At 36.8% G+C, this 18,250-nt stretch overlaps 1 protein-coding gene across 1 annotated transcript in view; it reads left to right on the forward strand.

Moving 5' to 3' along the window:
* fam120b (family with sequence similarity 120B) overlaps positions 1-17,535 on the forward strand; it is a 318,887-nt gene extending 301,352 nt beyond the window's left edge. Inside the window, exon 9 of the mRNA XM_051924266.1 lies at positions 17,369-17,535. Coding sequence (XP_051780226.1) covers positions 17,369-17,408 — 40 coding nt within the window. The 3' untranslated portion in view covers positions 17,409-17,535. The remainder of the gene's footprint in view (positions 1-17,368) is intronic.
* Positions 17,536-18,250: the final 715 nt, after the last annotated feature.

An 18,250-nucleotide genomic window follows, 5' to 3' on the forward strand; every position in this document is an offset into this window, starting at 1 on the left:
TTGTCCTGCTTCCACTTCAAAACCAGTCCCGCCCACACACAGCCGACACGGCATTTCTTGATTCCTATTCGTCCTCTTCCAAACCCTTCCCCACGCTGCCTGTGGCCTCCTACCTATACACCTTGCTAATTTTGTTATACTGCGAAGGTTGTTTCCTAAGCCTTTTTTATTAAAATGAACAACAGTATCTTCTCTGTCGACGGGTTTTTGTACAATGTCATCCCTATTTCAGGATCCGGCAACTGCCTGTTCCTATCAATGGGTTATTTCTTGACACAAATGGTTGACGAAGGCAATGCACTCTCACAACCGGTAAAGTAGCTTTACCACCTTTGTGGGAGCTACCTGTGACTTTACAACAGTATCTTACACAGCAAACATCAGAAGCTAAAAATTATCATGAACACATTTGAGAATACAACCCTTCTCTAGCGTTTGCTTCCATGGGTACACAGATAACTCAAACTCCTGGCCACGGACCATACTGTTTTAAAATACACGGGCAAATTTATCACCAAATCTCTCCACTATACGCTAACACTTCTACCTCTCCAGAATATGGACAGTTGTATGTATTTGACACCGCGCAAGCTGCTGAAGTACGCTTACAAAATAAAGCAAATGCTGCATGCAGCGAAAATTTACTTCTCCAGCTAGATTCCATACTCAGAACCATCAACCCCTTCGCTAAATCATACAAACACATGCATGAAATCGCTCAGTCCAATCCAGCAGCATCTGTACGAATGGTTTTCAAGGAAAACCCTAGGCAGGATTTACGACAATACAATGCCCCGACATGTCACACCGATGTTGCAGCGATTTTCGTTGGAGAAGATGGCAAACCGCCTGCCGAAAGGGACATTTGCCTCTGTCCCATAGGCAACTCCTGTAAACAGATTTCCACGCTCAATATTAATTGCGATCCTATGGTTTACCCACTTTTCTTCCCTTATGGAGACATTGGCTGGCACAAAGATTTACAACATGTTCCCGATAAAAGAACCGCCAAGCGAATAAGGCTTACTCAATGACAATTTTACGCATACAGATTAGCAAATGAGAAATACATTTAGTATTTTGCACTCCAGCGGCAAACTATTCCAACAGTACGTCATAGATGCGTATGTTAAAACAGATGGCACACGTCTCAACTATCTCAGATTGCATTAACAAGATCTGCGCTTGGAATAATACAAAGGACTATCAGAAGCACTGCAAACAAACGCTGAAAATAATGTACGTGTAGGCAGTATGATCATATTACTGTCCACATTTCCAGGAAGTCCAAGATACATGCAACAAAACTATCAGGAAGCCATGGCCATAGTACGTAAATTTGGAAAGCCTGATTTATTTATCACTTTCAAATGTAATCCTGCTTGGCTGGAAATTCTACATGCACTGTTGGATACCCAAAGACCAGAGCACAGACCTGATACCAGTCTTCAGCCACGGTCAGTTGTACGTGGCTTTTTCTAGGGTTAGATCTTTCGACTCATTATCTCCACCAAAACACCCATTCACAACTGCGTCTTTCAAGAAGCATTTATTTCTTCTTGATTTCTGAATTACTTTCTCACCGTTTTCCGTTCCTATTCTTACACCATCGTATGCTACGGCGGGCGTCGGCTAGTTGTATATTAACAATAAGAGCAGCTCACTACTCTAAATGGTAAATTTTCCGGGGACCTGGTTTCAAACTCACGACCTCCGGATTATAAGTCTGCTTTTCTAACCACAGCACCACGAAAGCTGCTGTATCATGCTTGCACCTTTTGTGAAAGTGTTTATTTGATAATTGGCTATCAGCCTTCACACATACAGTTCATGTCTACATTTTGTTATTTATTACTAAAACATAAACGTTTCTGTTTTAACAATGTGTTCACAAAACACACATCAAACTATTTCCCCTTACAATTCTGGTTAGCTCACTCCCAAATAATCAATCAAGGCAGGAACTGGGAGAACTTCTTGCCCGTTCTGAGGCGGTGGGGGGTGGGATGTTATAGCAGGCTGCTTATCAACACATTTAGAAGACAAAATACACTGATGGAGAGGTGCGAAAGGATTTAAGGTGGGCCAGATTTACGAGTTTTTTCGTTGGCTCTGGTAATTCTAGTGTTAAGGCATTTAACAATAACATTATATAAGCCATTTAGAAAAGACAGCCATTTTTATACATGGTCCCTCCATTTTCAGGGTCTCAAATGTATTTGGGCAAATTAACATAATCGTGAATATAACAATCATTTTCAATATTTGGTTGAAAATCCTTTGCAGTAATTACCTGCCTGAATTTTGGAATCTATGGTCTTCTCTAAGTTGTGGGTTTCCACCCTACTGGTGTTGCTGAGCTTATGTATGTTCCTTCTCTTTAAGAATGTACCAGATAGTTGATTTGACCACTCCTGGTGTTTCTGCTGTGTCTCGGATGGGTTTGTTTGGTTTTATCTGCATGGACAGCTCTTTGGACCTCATATTGAGAATTCACAGCCACAGCTTCCAAATTCAGATTTCACACTTGGAATCAACTGCAGACTTTCTACCTGCTTGAAAGTTAATAAAATATTGAGCGACCTGTTCACACCTGACTATGCAACAGCTTGTCAGTCAATTGTCCAAATACTTTCGAGCCCCTGAAAGTGGAAGGATCATATATAAAAATGGCTGTCATTCCTAAAAGGCTCATACTATATTTCTGGTAAAACCTTTGAGTTAATGCTGAAAGTCTACACTACAGTCATGTAATCATGTAATACTTCTTCTTTTAAAATCCATTGTGGTGGCGTATAGAGCCAAAATTATGAAATTTGTGTCACTGTCCAAGTACTTATGGACCTAACTGTATATAATCTTAATTTTTATTGTAGATGTTAGCAATAATCATAGTTAATAATATGGTTCCCTTAATATCTTCTTTAGCTCTGAAAAAAATGAGCTAAACTAGAAGTGCACTTTGTCACGGAGTACATTTGTTATAGCCATTGATCCACATACAATTTTGGGAACAGAAGGGATTGATTTTAACTGTGTTGATGACACAATGCCTGAAATTTTGTGAAAAATCTATACTTTAAAAGTATGAAAGGATTCACACCCAAATGAATTTGCACTTGTTTAGCAGGAATTTCAGTTTCTAACTTGTGTACTTTTCTCTCTGCACCAGTTACAATCAATTGCCATCAAGTAAATATAAATTTAGTAGTTCATTAATCACTTTGAATATGGTATAAGTATGTGAGACACTTGAAGGCTATTTTATTGCTAATTGTGTCATTATAAGGCAATCATATCCTCCACTATTCATGAAGTACACAGTGTTTTTATATAGGAGATACTCTCATTATTTAAACCCTTTGGAAATTTGTATGTTGACAGTATGTTTGTCTCCTTTGAAAAATAGTGCCTGAAATATCTTTTATCATATAATTTCTTTACATGCAAGTTACACACTTTCCTAAGAGAATTCTTTTAAACTTTACTAACATTCTCTCATTATCTATTATAAAAATGATTTCTTCTGGCAGCAATGATCTTCGTATCATCTCCAAACCATACCAGTTTCTATCTAGAGTGCACCCATATATAATCTGAGACAGGGTTGAGAAATGGAACTTCTAATTAGATTTTCAAATAATGTACTGTAGAGCCAACTTTGACAGTACTTTTTTTAAGGGAATTCTTACTTTGCTTATTTTTTTTTAAATACTGTTGAAGTCACTGCTTGTACTGTGTTGCAAACAATAATAGCAGAAATACAGATGAAAGTTTTTACATGTATATGCTGCATTTCTACAAGCATACCATTTTACATTAAATGCTGAACATCTGTTATAGCAATATCTCGGATCATTCACTTAATAAGCAACATGCATAATGTGGGGAACTCTGTTAGCCTAAACTAGGAGGATGAAATTTAACAACACATGTAGAAATAAAGAATGACCACTTCTAATGTCCAGCTATTAAAACCATATCTGAAGTTGCTCTCACTCATTCTATTTATACATGGGGAGAACATGCAAACTTCATTGAGACACTGACCAGGTTAGGTATCAAACCTGAGCTCACGGCACTCTGTAGTAATACTAATACTCATAATAATAATGTTTTTATTTATATAGTACAAATAGTCAAAGGGAATGCAAAATTGTCAAAAGAATACAGTGATCCCCCGCTATATCGCGCTTCAGCTATCGCGCCTCTGCAACATTGTGCATTTATTATTATTATTATTATTAGGGGGCTCTGCCCCCTGCTCGCTCGCTCGCCCACCCCCGGGTTTAGTTTACTGGATAAACAATTTAAAGAGATTATTTTCATGGGAATTGTGATATATGCATTATTTTCATTTTTACTTTAAAAATTTTTGTAAAAACAATTTTGTCCTTTATTTCATGCCCCGGGCTTGGTTAAATCTCTTTATCGCGGGACTTATAATGCTGCTCGCATGGAGGGGGAGTCTGAATGAACGCTAAAGAGATGCGATCGGTTCAGCTGCTGTCATGCCTTTACAGCAACTGTCATTTTGCCATGTGGCGTCTCTGCCGCTAGCGTTCGGGGTGGGATGGCGGGGGCTGAATGCACACTAAGGAGAAGCGCTCGGATCATCTGCTGGCTTGTGATCTGGTTGTCATTGTTTTAAGAGCTGGGAGCACTTGAAGTGTGTCTGCCAAAAGCGTTCCAACAACTGCTAGGTTGATGTCCGTGAACTTGTTTTAAATTGTTTGTAAGTAGGGCATGACGCGCAAAAGTCACCATCTCACAGATTTTGCTTCCTAAGGTTGTAATGTCTAGTCTTGGGTGTTGTCAAAGTGTCTCTCTGAGATGATCTGGTCTCGATCGCTTTGCTCAACCCCCACCGGAGGCGCGCTACGCTCCAGCCACTTTGCGTCTCTCTCGCTCAAGTTGTGAAGGGGGGAGAAGCGGACGGATCAGCTACTGGCTTTGTGCTGCTTCTGACAAGATGCCTGTTCTACTTGTCGCTCTGCACGTCGATAATTTATAAGCCTGTACAGCAGCTGTCCTTCTGTCTCACTGCCTTCCTTGTCTTGCGTGACATTAAAATGTCTCTCACAGGATGTCAATTGTCTTCCGAGAAGATCAAGCCTCGTCTCCCTGCCAAGATTTTTTTTTATAATAGGGAGATGTTACTCATATCCTTGGCCCGACATCCACATATCATGTGTTTACAAAAGTGTTTTAATAAGTTTACATGTGTTTAAAGCGTGTGGTAGGGGTGTTTTAAGGCTTAAACTATTTAAAAAAAAAAAAATGTTTATTTATATGGTCTTTCTATATCACGGATTTTCACGTATCGCTGATGGGTTTGGAACGTAACTCGAGGGATCGCTGTACAATAGAAATAAAAGCAAAATTGACATTAATAGCACAGGATACATACTAATATCAAACATTACTAAATTTCTGAAAGTCAAAGTTCTTAATTAGATTAAGAATCAACCAGGACAAAAAAGGAAAAAAGCCATGAACAAATAACGCAATTTTTTTTATATAATTACATGTAGGATGTTACAATCACCCACAGGGCAGGGCAACAATGAACAGGATAAGAGTAGATTTTGCTCTCAGTTTTACAGCCCAGCACTGCTAGAAGGACATCTTACCATTTAGTTACTATTTGTTTACTGTTCATCTCATTAAAGAACTAAACGTCTTCTAATAGGACAATTCAGTATTTAGGCAGGAGAAAAGCTGTTCATTGTATCTTTTAATTACTCCTCAGCAAAATGCCTTGGAGGGAGCATTCTTCAAAAGCAGTCCGTTACAGCATGGTCAGAATTATTAAAATGGTCAGAGAAACAAAGGATATAGGTTCATTTTATAAACTGTTGAATTTACATACAGTGTCAATCAATGCATACATTTTACTCTGGTTGGTTTGTTGGTTTACACCCAAATGATTTATATAAAATAAAAGTCTATTATTTTCTGGTTCTTCTTATACCTTATGAGATAAGACACCACCCTTGAAATTTCTGTGCATATAACAACTGTCCATTCTAGTTTATAGGACATCTGCTGATTTCTTAGTCATCCTTCAGTACATTTTGTATAATTACATTAACCTTTCTTCTGGTACATTCTTTATTTACATGGCCATCTCAGTATTTTTCCTAAACCAAATCTTATATTTCAGCGTACATTTAGTTGTTAACTTGACCTTTATTTGGTTTCCCACATTTATTAACCCATTATGCTATTTCTTTAAGATGAATGCTATGTTACCCTAAAATTATTCTTCCTCATTCCCCCCCTTTGAGACTTCATAAAGTCTCACTAAAACTGTAAGGAATAATTTCCTATTATAACCCTATTCCTAATCTGTATAAAACATATGTATACTTAATATGTCCCCCCTTAGAGGCTAATAGGAAGTAAAAGATTCCTGGCTAGCTGCATTTGGGGAATAACAGAAATCAGTACAAATCATTACTACCTAAAGATAAATCATATAAATCAATAATAGCTAATAATAGCGAACATAGAAAATCATGTCAAATAACAACATGTTTCAAAGTTATTTTTCTTCAGAGTATACTGCATTACGTTTTCCCCTATAAATCTCAGGTTTGTGTCCCATAACCTCACAACTTTCAAATACAATGATGAAAAAATAGTAAACAACTACAGTACTTGATTTCCTTCTTATCCAATAAACATTTACTATCTTAGTTCATGGAAGTGTACCTAGTCTTATATTTTACATCAATGTTATTGTTGGTGGTGATACAGGCAGCCCAAGTATTTACTTTGATGCCAATGATGTGTACAACAATAACCAGAGAGAGAATCCTTATACAAACAACCATGCTCACATCCTTGTGCTCTCATTCACAAAGTTGTCCCAATTTACATCCTGCTGTGGCCTTAAATTAGGTGATCAGCTTTGCTGCATAAAAACAGCTATCTTGCTAAAAGTAGGTGTCAATCCTCCCTTCAGAAGATGTCAGCACTACTTTCATTAGTGCAAGCCATTGGCTCATGTCAATATCGCATTAAATTGCAAAGGTTGTACCCAAACGTTTTATTGATGTTAAAGTCTTCTGCCACCAGCTGGGATCCTTGGTTTGTATCTGGGCTTTCAAATTTCACAAACTGTTCTCTCATCACTCCATGCATAATACACTCCATCTCTGTTGTGCAGCATTATTACTTTGTTTTGCTAACTTCTGTATTACTTAGGCCCTAAAAGCCTTAATAATTATTTGTCCTGTATTGCCACCAACTATTTCTGTCTATATAGCCCTTACCCCAGTTCCTAAAAACACTTAGCACTATCACACAAACTTCTTTTCCCTTATACCATGTTCTACAAACTTTAAAGGTTTGTACTATACCCTGCATCTAATTTAGTATATTTAAACCTTAAAACCCAATATAAAACCAGTCCTAATGTTGCATCTAATCCTAATGCAAAATTCTGAATACATTAATATTCATATTAGTTCCATCTTTCTGTATCAATTACTATTACCCTAAAAAAATCACATCCTTCATGAAAAAAACAATAGTTATCAATCAAATGTTTTGCTTGTATCAAGAGACTTCTAGTTTAAACTTTTATCTTCACCTTGTATAAATGGATGTAGATATTTTGTCCTGAGTGCCTCTATTCCCAAAACACTTGACTGTCCCTCAAGTTTAATACCTTTCCTCATAGTTAACAAATTTTTCTTTATTTTAAACTCTATTATTCATTCAATTATTAAAACCAATAACCAAGAAAGTTTAAATTGGACTGACATTTAACTGGTAATGCTGCAAGTGCTAATAATCATGTGTTAAAATTTGATTAACAGTCCAAATTACATACAAACATTGTTCCTTAAAACATTTAAAGCATCAATAGACTCAGATGTACTAGAAGCATCTATCTAAAAATATTTTACTCTTTAAGTGCTGACCATATTATGCTAATCACATTTTCTAAACTTGTTCAGTTATACTACCCCAATTGCTATATAGATTAAACAATTTAAATAATAATTGTGCAGTATTTCCATTAATAAAATAGATTATTAAGACATATTGCTTATGAAAAGGAGTTCATTTGCTTTGCTGTGCTTGCAGATAATTAGTCTTCTATACCATCCATAACTCCTTGGTTCAAATCTTCCTTAAAGACATTGCTGCACGTAAAGAGAGGTTGTGGTTCCAACTCCTAGGGCAAGAAGAATTCAAGTACTTGGTCACCAGCACAGTTGACTTGTTAGCAGCAGGATCTCGTGATCCCTTGGACTGGAATTTGATTACATTGTCCAGTATTTTATTGATCGATGGCCTGGTCCACAGCTTGATCCCCTCTCTGGTATGGCTTGCTTCTCTTTGGAGTCGGTTGATTCGTTTGTCTGTAAACCTTTAGCACAGCTCAGTCTCCAGGTTCAAATTCAAGTGCTGTCATAAAAAATGTGCTAGGAAAAACAGCTTTTACCTGCAGCTGCAAGACTTAAACACTTTGTTCCGTATTATTCAACATTGCAATACTTCATCTGTAATTTTTGAAAGTTACTTATGGATTCCAAAATATCTCAAGGTGTTAGGCCTGTTTCGTTGGGGCCCTTATCAAAAATAACGCTAGCGGTAAAATAGAAAGTCATTTTATCCAGTCTCTACTCGTGTGTTAGCCAATTTGTTTTTAATGGTCAAAAATGAATTCTGCAGTTGGTAAGCACAGTGCCAACATTTTCACTCTTTGTAGCCATTATGTTCAAAAAGTAGATCCCTCAATAAAAAAATTTCTCTGTAGTTGTAACTAGTTTAGCCATTGTTGTGGACCCCACTCAAAAGCATATTCATCATAATCACCACAATATAAAATAGTCAGTCTTAATAAATATATATTTGGCTTCGCTCGCCAATCCCCATGTTTGGTTTTCCGGATACACACATTTAAGATTTTTTTTTCTTTGAATTGTTACTATTTCATTAGTTTCACTTTTATTTCAGAACTTCTGTAAAAACAATATTTGTAATCTTGTGAGTCCCAATATGCTGAATCTTTTTTAATGAGTTCAGGATAGGTTTTTCTGTTTGGAATTTCAGCACAGACAAAACGATCTACATCATCAGCAGTTTAATAATTTTTTTTTACAAAGTAAAAAAGTAGGTAGAGTTCTGCATTGGAATCCTGTCTGTAAAGTCGTGCTATTTTCCTCTCACAGTTCCAAAAGTACATGGGGTTACCAAGGTGATACCCCAGCTTTTGTCTAGGTTTTTGTACAAGGGCTAGACATAACGTTTTTGACTCCTGGGGTAAATGTAGCTTTTTAAATAAGCAGACAGATAAATATATATACATGAACAAAGTAACCAATAAATGCATGTGCGGTAAACTCCGTTTTTGAAATTCTCACAATTCTTTATTTGTCACATGCATAGTTATACAGGACAACACACAGTGAAATGCATCCTGATCCGCTTATCAAAAATTGTGCATAGTTAGAAGAATATCAGTTAAATTAACAAAAAGTCATAGATTGAAAGATAACAGTATAGTAGAACATAATAAATACTGTAAATAAAATTATGTGAATAAAGTAGAATTAAGTGTTAAGGTGCAATAGTGTAGTAATTATTGTGCAAAACCAAAGTTACACTGGTGCATAGTTAAATGAGGCAGTTTGTTTGTTCGCGCTACTGCGATCTTTACTTTCTTTTTTTATATTTTCTAATTTTCCTACTTTCATATCCTTTAACTTTCTCCACGTGTATAGCGCCATTTCTTCTTCTTCTTCTTTTTTTTGAGCCTTTCTAATTTCCCTGGTTTCATATTCTCTAACCTGCTCTGCATGTGTTTAGCGTCAACGTTTGTAAACGTATTTATGAAGTTCTACTTTCTTTTATTCATTGTCTTTTAATTCTGAGCCAGATTGGACATGCTTTTTTTTTCAATTCCACTTGTTCCGGGCTGATAATTACTTTCCTTATTTTCTGAATTTGCACCTCGATTATTCTTGTTTGCTCTTTTTTCTGTCCAACGCATTTGAGTCTCTTTTCTCCGTGCCCAATTGGACGTGCTTTTTTTTTTCCATTCCACTTGTTCCGGGCTGATCATCACGTTCCTTATTTTCTAAATTTGCACCTAGATTATTGTTTTTCTTTTTAGCATTTTTTTCTCTCCATCGCTTTTGGATCTCTTTTCTCCACGCTTTTCTTTCTTCTTTGTTTAATCGTCGACATTTCATTTCTACCCTATTCATTTCTACCGTATTGACCTTATACACTTTATATGCACTAAGAGCCCTGGAGCTGTGTGTGCTGCATGACTGCCTTTACACTACTCATTTGTTTTTTTTGATGTCTTGTAAGTAGGGTGTGTCTTGCAAGACTCTCGTTCTGTGTTCCCGTGAGACGCACCGTGGCAGGTCTTTCGTCTCGCGGGTCTTTAAATTATCTTCCGAGAAGATAACGTATCGTAGACTATCAGGACAGGGGACAGGATTTCTTTTTATAATAGAGAGATATAAATACCAAAGGAAAAGCTTTCAGTTGTCTCAAAATATTCAGACTATTGGCACATAACCTTTGCTGTTATACAAATAACTTTGCAAACTAAATATCAGTCTTTCCCCCCTTAGAGGGAATGTGGAACAGTAAGGTATCGGGTCAGCAAAAACCCTGAAACCAATCCCATTAATGTTACAACCTGGCAAGAACTGAATGTTCTAGTTCTCCTATAGAGAACACAAATATGTCCAGGAGTGGCAATCCAAACAAAAGAAAAGAGAAAGTAGAGTGGTATGGAGGTTATTAGTTAAAGAGTCGTGTTCTGTGGAGGTTCCTGTAGAACATTTTAAAACCTTTTACTTTCCTTTCTTATTCCAGTCTAGATATGGAGCCTTAGACAGGCATAATGAATGTAATATAATACTAGTGTCTCTCAGAAAGCATAGCAAGCAAAAGTCAAAGAAGAAATCCACAGTCTGGACAGGTAAATTCCTAATTATTTTTGGAAATGAGATAAAAATAAACTAAAACAGTTACGCTCCACATTCCCTTTCCCAATTGCTCTAATTACAGAATACTGTTCAATTATGTGAAGTCTTGGGATTTACATTATTTAGAAAAGAAATTTGTATTTCACTTCATCTAACACATCTATTATTACCTCTCAACTTTAAATGTTAGAGCTACACAGTTTCTGTATTCATATCCCAGCTATTTTTCTTTAATATTTTACTAATTATATTGACACATACATTTCTAACTATGGCTTCAGAATTTAACAAGTGTCCGGAATGTTTCATTTGAGCATCAAATTATAGAACATCAAGCTAAAACCCAGTATCAGCTATGTAGTCATTCAAATATTAGCATTCTAATTCACATTTAAGATATTCAAATTACTTGTGAACAAGGAGTAATGGGAAAAGAAATCAACATCTCATACTGTATCAAATGCCTTATAATTTAAAATCTTGTTTTTATTAAAAAAATGCTCTCAGGGTAGTTAGTGCATCACACCATTACATACAGTACTTTAAAGAAAATATTTTGCTATATAAAATTTAGCTATGCTTAATAATATTGCTTTCTTTTACCCATAACCTCCTGTTAAGGTTAGTTGTTTATGGACACATTTTCATTGATGTCATCCTGAAATTCTTCTTGCAGCTTCTCCAGAATGTTGATCTGTAGAAATACACAGTATACTCTTTTTGTTAGTTAACCTCCCCTTTTGTACAGCATATCTTAATATAAAACACTACCTGGGCTGGAAGCTTTTTTTTTTAATTATTAAAAGAACTTTCTTCCATTTGAGTATGGCCAGTACTCAAAGGAAAAAGGCACACACATTTATACTAAATCTGGAAACATTTCATTAGACCTAATCATATTCATTTTTTAAGTTTAAATTCAAAACATATTTATGTACACCTTTATCAATTGCCTCATCATTTAAACTAATCACACAATGTCTTTAACCAAACGTATTGCCAAAATCACTTAAATTCCTTGAAATGCACTTCAGTCACAGAGATCTTTCACATTGCACAACATACTCAAACTTAAACTGTCTTTAACACATTATACTTACTCAAGATTTGTTATTTACCATCTACTATTTACAGCATTTACACACACTTTTCCTCTTGTTGCTTACATTTATTTTACTGGGGCAACAATGCCAATCACTGTGCCACCGTATCATCCCTACTTCAGTCACCTAACAGCTCATGGAAGGCATTTAAAACAATGTCAATAACAAATATGCACCTTCACACACACACACACGCAGCATTTTATCCTTGAAAGAAATTATCTCCTTTATATTTTAAAATTATCAAAGAACACTTTTCCCTAAGACTTAATCAGGGTCTGAAGGAAAGATGTTTTATACATATAAACATTTTTATAAGCAAGAAATGTGTGTCCCTGAGGTAATAAAGTTGCAACCAGTGGGAGGTAGAGTCCCACAGGAAAATAGGGCTAAAGGTAGAATAAGAATTGTATAATAAATGAAGAGTAATCAATTTACGCTAAGCAGAATGTGGAAAATGTTAACAAGTAAGAACAAGGAATATGAAAGGATTATGTAGAGTTTTGTATGTTCTGTGAAAATAAATGAGTACGTGCTTTTGTTTTGTGCCAGGCAGAGTGTGTAAGTAAATAAGACGTCTTTATGCACAGCGAATTTAAAGAAATGTGTGTATGAGATGACATGTTGAAAGAATTGTTTTGCGTGTCTGAAAATCTTCTGTACCTAAGAAATGTGTGAATGGGACATCTTTGTCTGAAATGTATTTGTATTAAACTGAATGTTTAAAGTAAAATATATTGTGCACAAAAATTTAGGAAGTTCTGATAAAGTTCCAGAACTTTGGAAAGGTTTTCATTTTATCAAATATTGCACATTTTCAAAACTCACATTTTAACCCAAATTAACTCAGAGTTATGGAACTTTATCAGATATTCCTAAATTTGTGTGCACAATATGCAGTATTTTACTTTAAACATTCAGTTTAATTCAAATACATTTCAGACAAAGATGTCCCATTCACACATTTCTTAGGTACAGAAGATTTTCAGACACGCAAAACAATTCTTTCAACATGTCATCTCATACACAAATTTCTTTAAATTCGCTGTGCATCAAGATGTCTTTTTTACTTACACACTCTGCCTGGCACAAAACAAAAGTACAAACTTACTTATTTTCACAGAACATACAAAACTCTACGTAATCCTTTCATATTCCTTGTTTTTACTAGTTAACTTTTTCCACATTCTGCTTAGCGTAAATTGATTACTCTTCATTTATTATACAATTCTTATTCTACCTTTAGCCCTACCTTCCTGTGGGACTCTACCTCCCACTGGTTGCAACTTTATTACCTCAGGGAGGACTTTAACCTCCTTTCTTTTTTACTGAGGTGAAGAACGCTGTCCCAAATTGATTATGTGCCTGGGACTTGAACCCAGGACATCTATGTGCCTGGGACTTGAACCCAGGACATCTGTGTGCCTGGGACTTGAACCCAGGACATCTATGTGCCTGGGACTTGAACCCAGGACATCTGTGTGCCTGGGACTTGAACCCAGGACATCTGTGTGCCTGGGACTTGAACCCAGGACATCTGTGTGCCTGGGACTTGAACCCAGGACATCTGTGTGCCTGGGACTTGAACCCAGGACATCTGTGTGCCTGGGACTTGAACCCAGGACATCTGTGTGCCTGGGACTTGAACCCAGGACTTCTATGTGCCTGGGACTTGAACCCAGGACTTCTCTATCCATTTAATAGCATTACTGTCTACTGAGACCTTTTTCAAACCCAGAGAGAGAGATCTGGGCAACTCCCCCAGACAATAGTGGGTCACTTCCTCCGGACGGCAACCCAAAATAATCCGCCACTCGACGAGGTGTGATCTCAGCACTATTCTTTAATGCTCTGTCTAGTCAGCAAAAGGCTCTTAATCTAACTACACTAACTATCCTAACCTAAGAAAAAACACTCCTAATCTAACAGTATGACATCTAACCCAGCCCCTTATCCCCAAAAGAAAGAATGAATGAACATGCCTCCTCCTACCGTTTCAGGTCTGTCAATCGCGTCCTCCAGAGGGGAGTCCCGTGCAGATGGGAACAAGTCTGTTCCAATTTCGCATTGTCCGCTTCGCATCTTTTGAGATTCTTCTGGGAGTTCCCTCAGTGTATGGAAACCCCCACGTTGGGTGCCAAAAACTGTGGTCAAAATTTAACATCTTATTAAAGAAATAAACGTCCTCTAATAGGACAATTCAGTAATCAGGAAGGAGAAAAGCTGCTCATTGCATCTTCTAATTACTCCTCACAAAATGCCTTGGAGGGAGCATTCTTCAGAAGCAGTCTGTTACAGCATAGTCGGCATGATTACAGCATGGTCAGAATGGTCAGAGAAACAAAGAATAGAGGTTAATTTTATAAACTGTTGAATTTACATACAGTGTCAATCATTGCATACATTTTACTCTGGTTGGTTCATTGATTTACACCCAAATGATTTATATAAAATAAAGGTCTATTATATTCTGGTTCTGCTTATACCATTTGAAATGAGATGCCACCCTTGAAATTTCTGTGCATATAACAACTGTCCATTCTAGTTTATAGGACATCTGCTGATTTCTTAGTCAGCTCTTAGTCATCCTTCAGTACATTTTGTATAATTACATCAACCTTTCTTCTGGTACAATCTTTATTTACTTGACCATCTCAGTATTTTTCCTAAACCAAATCTTATATTTCAGTGTAAATTTTGTTGTTCACTTGACCATTATTTGGTTTCCCACATTTATTAACCCTTTATGCTATTTCTTTAAGATGAATGCTATGTTACCCTAAAATCATTCTTCGTCAACCTCCAGTGCTGCAAAGTAAACAGACCAGATGGGCCGCCTTACTTTAACACTAGAATCACAGAAGACAACAAAAAAACTAGTAATTCTGGACCACCTTAAATTTCTTTGCACCTCTCCATCAGTGTCTTTTGTTTTGTGAATGTGTCGATCAGCACAAGCAGCCTGCTATCCCATCCCCCAACCCAGCCCCACATGATGTAGCTTAACTCAGTCAGAAAGTTCCCCCAGCTGAAGGCTCCTTATCTTGAGTGTGAAGTGCCTGGAGTTGTATAGAGTAAATAATACAGTATATCATTATTTGGAACACATGCATTTCATGTGTGTTCTGTGTCTACAAAGATCTCGGTAACTGTAGGATGAAAGGAAATGCGAGGCAAGAAATACTGAACATGTATCTAAACCAGAAACTTTTTCCATGTTATACTAATAATGAAGTGAAGTGCATAATATGTGATTCTAGTGTTAATCAGTACTAATAGCCTGATTAAAATGAAATGTATATATGTAAGTCCGCTTGACTGCAAACTGTGCATCTGCTTAATCTGTCGCTGCAAAGGTACCATCAACAAATAAGTAAAATATATGCAAAGTAAGGTTAAACAGCTAAAATTCCCACCTTTTTTGGCATATAAAGATAACATTTTTTTCTAAATACAGTGATCCCTCGCTATATCGCGCTTCGCCTTTCGCGGCTTCACTCCATCCAGGATTTTATATGTAAGCATATTTAAATATATATCGCGGATTTTTTGCTGGTTCGCAGATTTCTGTGGACAATGGGTCTTTTCATTTCTGGTACATGCTTCCTCAGTTGGTTTGCCCAGTTGATTTCATACAAGGGACGCTATTGGCAGATGGCTGAGAAGCTACCCAGCTTAGTTTTCTCTCTCTCTTGCGCTGACTTTCTCTGATCCTGACGTAGGGGGTGTGAGCAGGGGGGCTGTTCGCACACCTAGATGATACGGACGCTCGTCTAAAAATGCTGAAAGATTATCTTCACGTTGCTATCTTTTGTGCAGCTGCTTCCTGAAATGACATGCTGCACGGTGCTTCGCATACTTAAAAGCTCGAAGGGCACGTATTGATTTTTGATTGAAAAACAAACTCTGTCTCTCTCTATCTCTCTCTCTCTCTCTCTCTCTCTCTCTCTCTCTCTCTCTCTCTCTCTCTCTCTGCTCCTGACGGAGTGGGTGTGAGCTGCCGCCTTCAACAGCTTTGTGCCGCGGTGCTTCGCATACTTAAAAGCCAAACAGCCCTATTGATTTGTTTGCTCTTCTCTATCTCTCTGACATCTGCTCTTGACGCGCACTCCTTTGAAGAGGAAGATATGTTTGCATTCTTTTAATTGTGAGACGGAACTGTCATCTCTGTCTTGTCATGGAGCACAGTTTAAACTTTTGAAAAAGAGACAAATGTTTGTTTGCAGTGTTTGAATAACGTTCCTGTCTCTCTACAACCTCCTGTGTTTCTGTGCAAATCTGTGACCCAAGCATGACAATATAAAAATAACCATATAAACATATGGTTTCTACTTCGCGGATTTTCCTATTTCGTCGGTGGCTCTGGAACGCAACCCCCGCGATGGAGGAGGGATTACTGTACTGACTGAATTTGAAGTTTAGTAATGGCTAGTCGAGCTTGACAAATCCTCCATGGCTCTAATTTTCAAACTACTTAGCTATATTTTCCAAAGTAACAAGTGTTGTGTTTTAATGTAAGTACCCTTTCATTGAAATTTAGGGAAAGTTGCCTGCCATTCGCTGACAATTGACTGACTGACTGACTGTCTGTCTGTGAGTGACCATTAATTATTGCTACTGAAATCCAAAGACATTGACAAATGATAAGGATTTGCTTCTCTCTCTCAGTTCTTGAAGGGAAACCTGAATGATGGATGAAGTGACCAATGAAATCCACAGATTCAGATGCCAGCAGTGAGGGGATACTTGAACATGCGCACAAATCAGTTTTTGTTCCAAAATAAATAAATAGTATTTAATAAATTTACTGGCAACTTCACAATTGCATGTACATTATGCCCGAAAACTAGTGTGGTGAAAATGAAATTTAAAATTACAAAATAAAATTTTTTATTTCTTGTTTTTGTTTAGTTCTAGTTTTCAGATATGTTGTTAGTTTTAGATTTGTTTTGGTTAACAAAATGATTGTTTTTCATTAACAACATATTTAGTTTTAAATTTAGTTAACATGAATAACACTGATAACGTCAGAACTCTGAATTCTACCATGAACAGCTGGATTTTGGCATTGCCTTTTGTGGGGCATTTCTTATCCCTTGAAGAAAATCAATTATTGGTTAGATCTGCAGAACCTTTTATGAAGTTCCATTATTTGTTTGTCTCTGCCAGTTCATATTTACATTATAAATATGTATGTTTTTTGAGATTATTACAAAACTGTTTATTCACTCTGCAGAGTAAAAAGGTATATTGCATAAGTAAAGGGATAATAAAGGTTTTTTGTTTTTTTTTTTGCAGATGGCCACAAAATACAAACTTTTATCCCGGTGGATTTTAATAATACTCCAGGAAACAAAAAATGAAGATCTAATGACCTATTAATCTTTTGTATATAAAACTGTATATTTGACATTCTTACTTTACCGAACTCACTGCCAGTGGCCACATGTATTCATTGTATTTCAGTCACTTTTTAAATGATAATTTTAGTCATGCAGCAGTTGTCTATTTAAAGAATGTATTTCTGTATGTACATACTTAACAAATATTTCATTACAGCTGCAAGAATAATAAATACATTAAATGTTTTTCTCTCATGTTATACTAGCAAATTAAATTAAGGAAAGAACAGTCTGTCAGTCATTGTCCAACCTGCTATATCCTAACATAGGGTCACAGGGGTCTGCTGGAACCAATCCCAGCCAATACAGGGCGCAAGGCAGGAGCAAACCCCGGTCAGGGTGCCAGCCCACAGCAGGGCACACACACACATCCACCAAGCACACACTATGGACAGTTTAGGATCGCCAGTGCACCTAATCTGCAAGTCTTTGGACTGTGGGAGGAAACCCACACAGACACGGGGAGAACATGCAAACTCCACGCAGGGAGGACCTGAGAAACAAACCCAGGTCTCCTTACTGCGAGGCAGCAGCGCTACCACTGTGCAACTGTGCCGCCCTGAAGGAAAGAACAGTTAAGATTAATTTGTGAAGTGCTTATATATAATTGAACTTATTTATTTTTGTAATTTGTTCATCCAATTTCGTATTGCTTCTTGTCACTGCTTCTTGATGATGTACAATGCTGTGAAAAAGTAAGTACACCCTATGAAAAGCTATGTTTCCTTCAACGTATTTGCATATATGAATGTTTGGCCTTAATTTCAGCAATATTTAT

Source organism: Erpetoichthys calabaricus, chromosome 3 (genome assembly GCF_900747795.2).
Source record: "Erpetoichthys calabaricus chromosome 3, fErpCal1.3, whole genome shotgun sequence".
Lineage (NCBI taxonomy): Eukaryota > Metazoa > Chordata > Cladistia > Polypteriformes > Polypteridae > Erpetoichthys > Erpetoichthys calabaricus.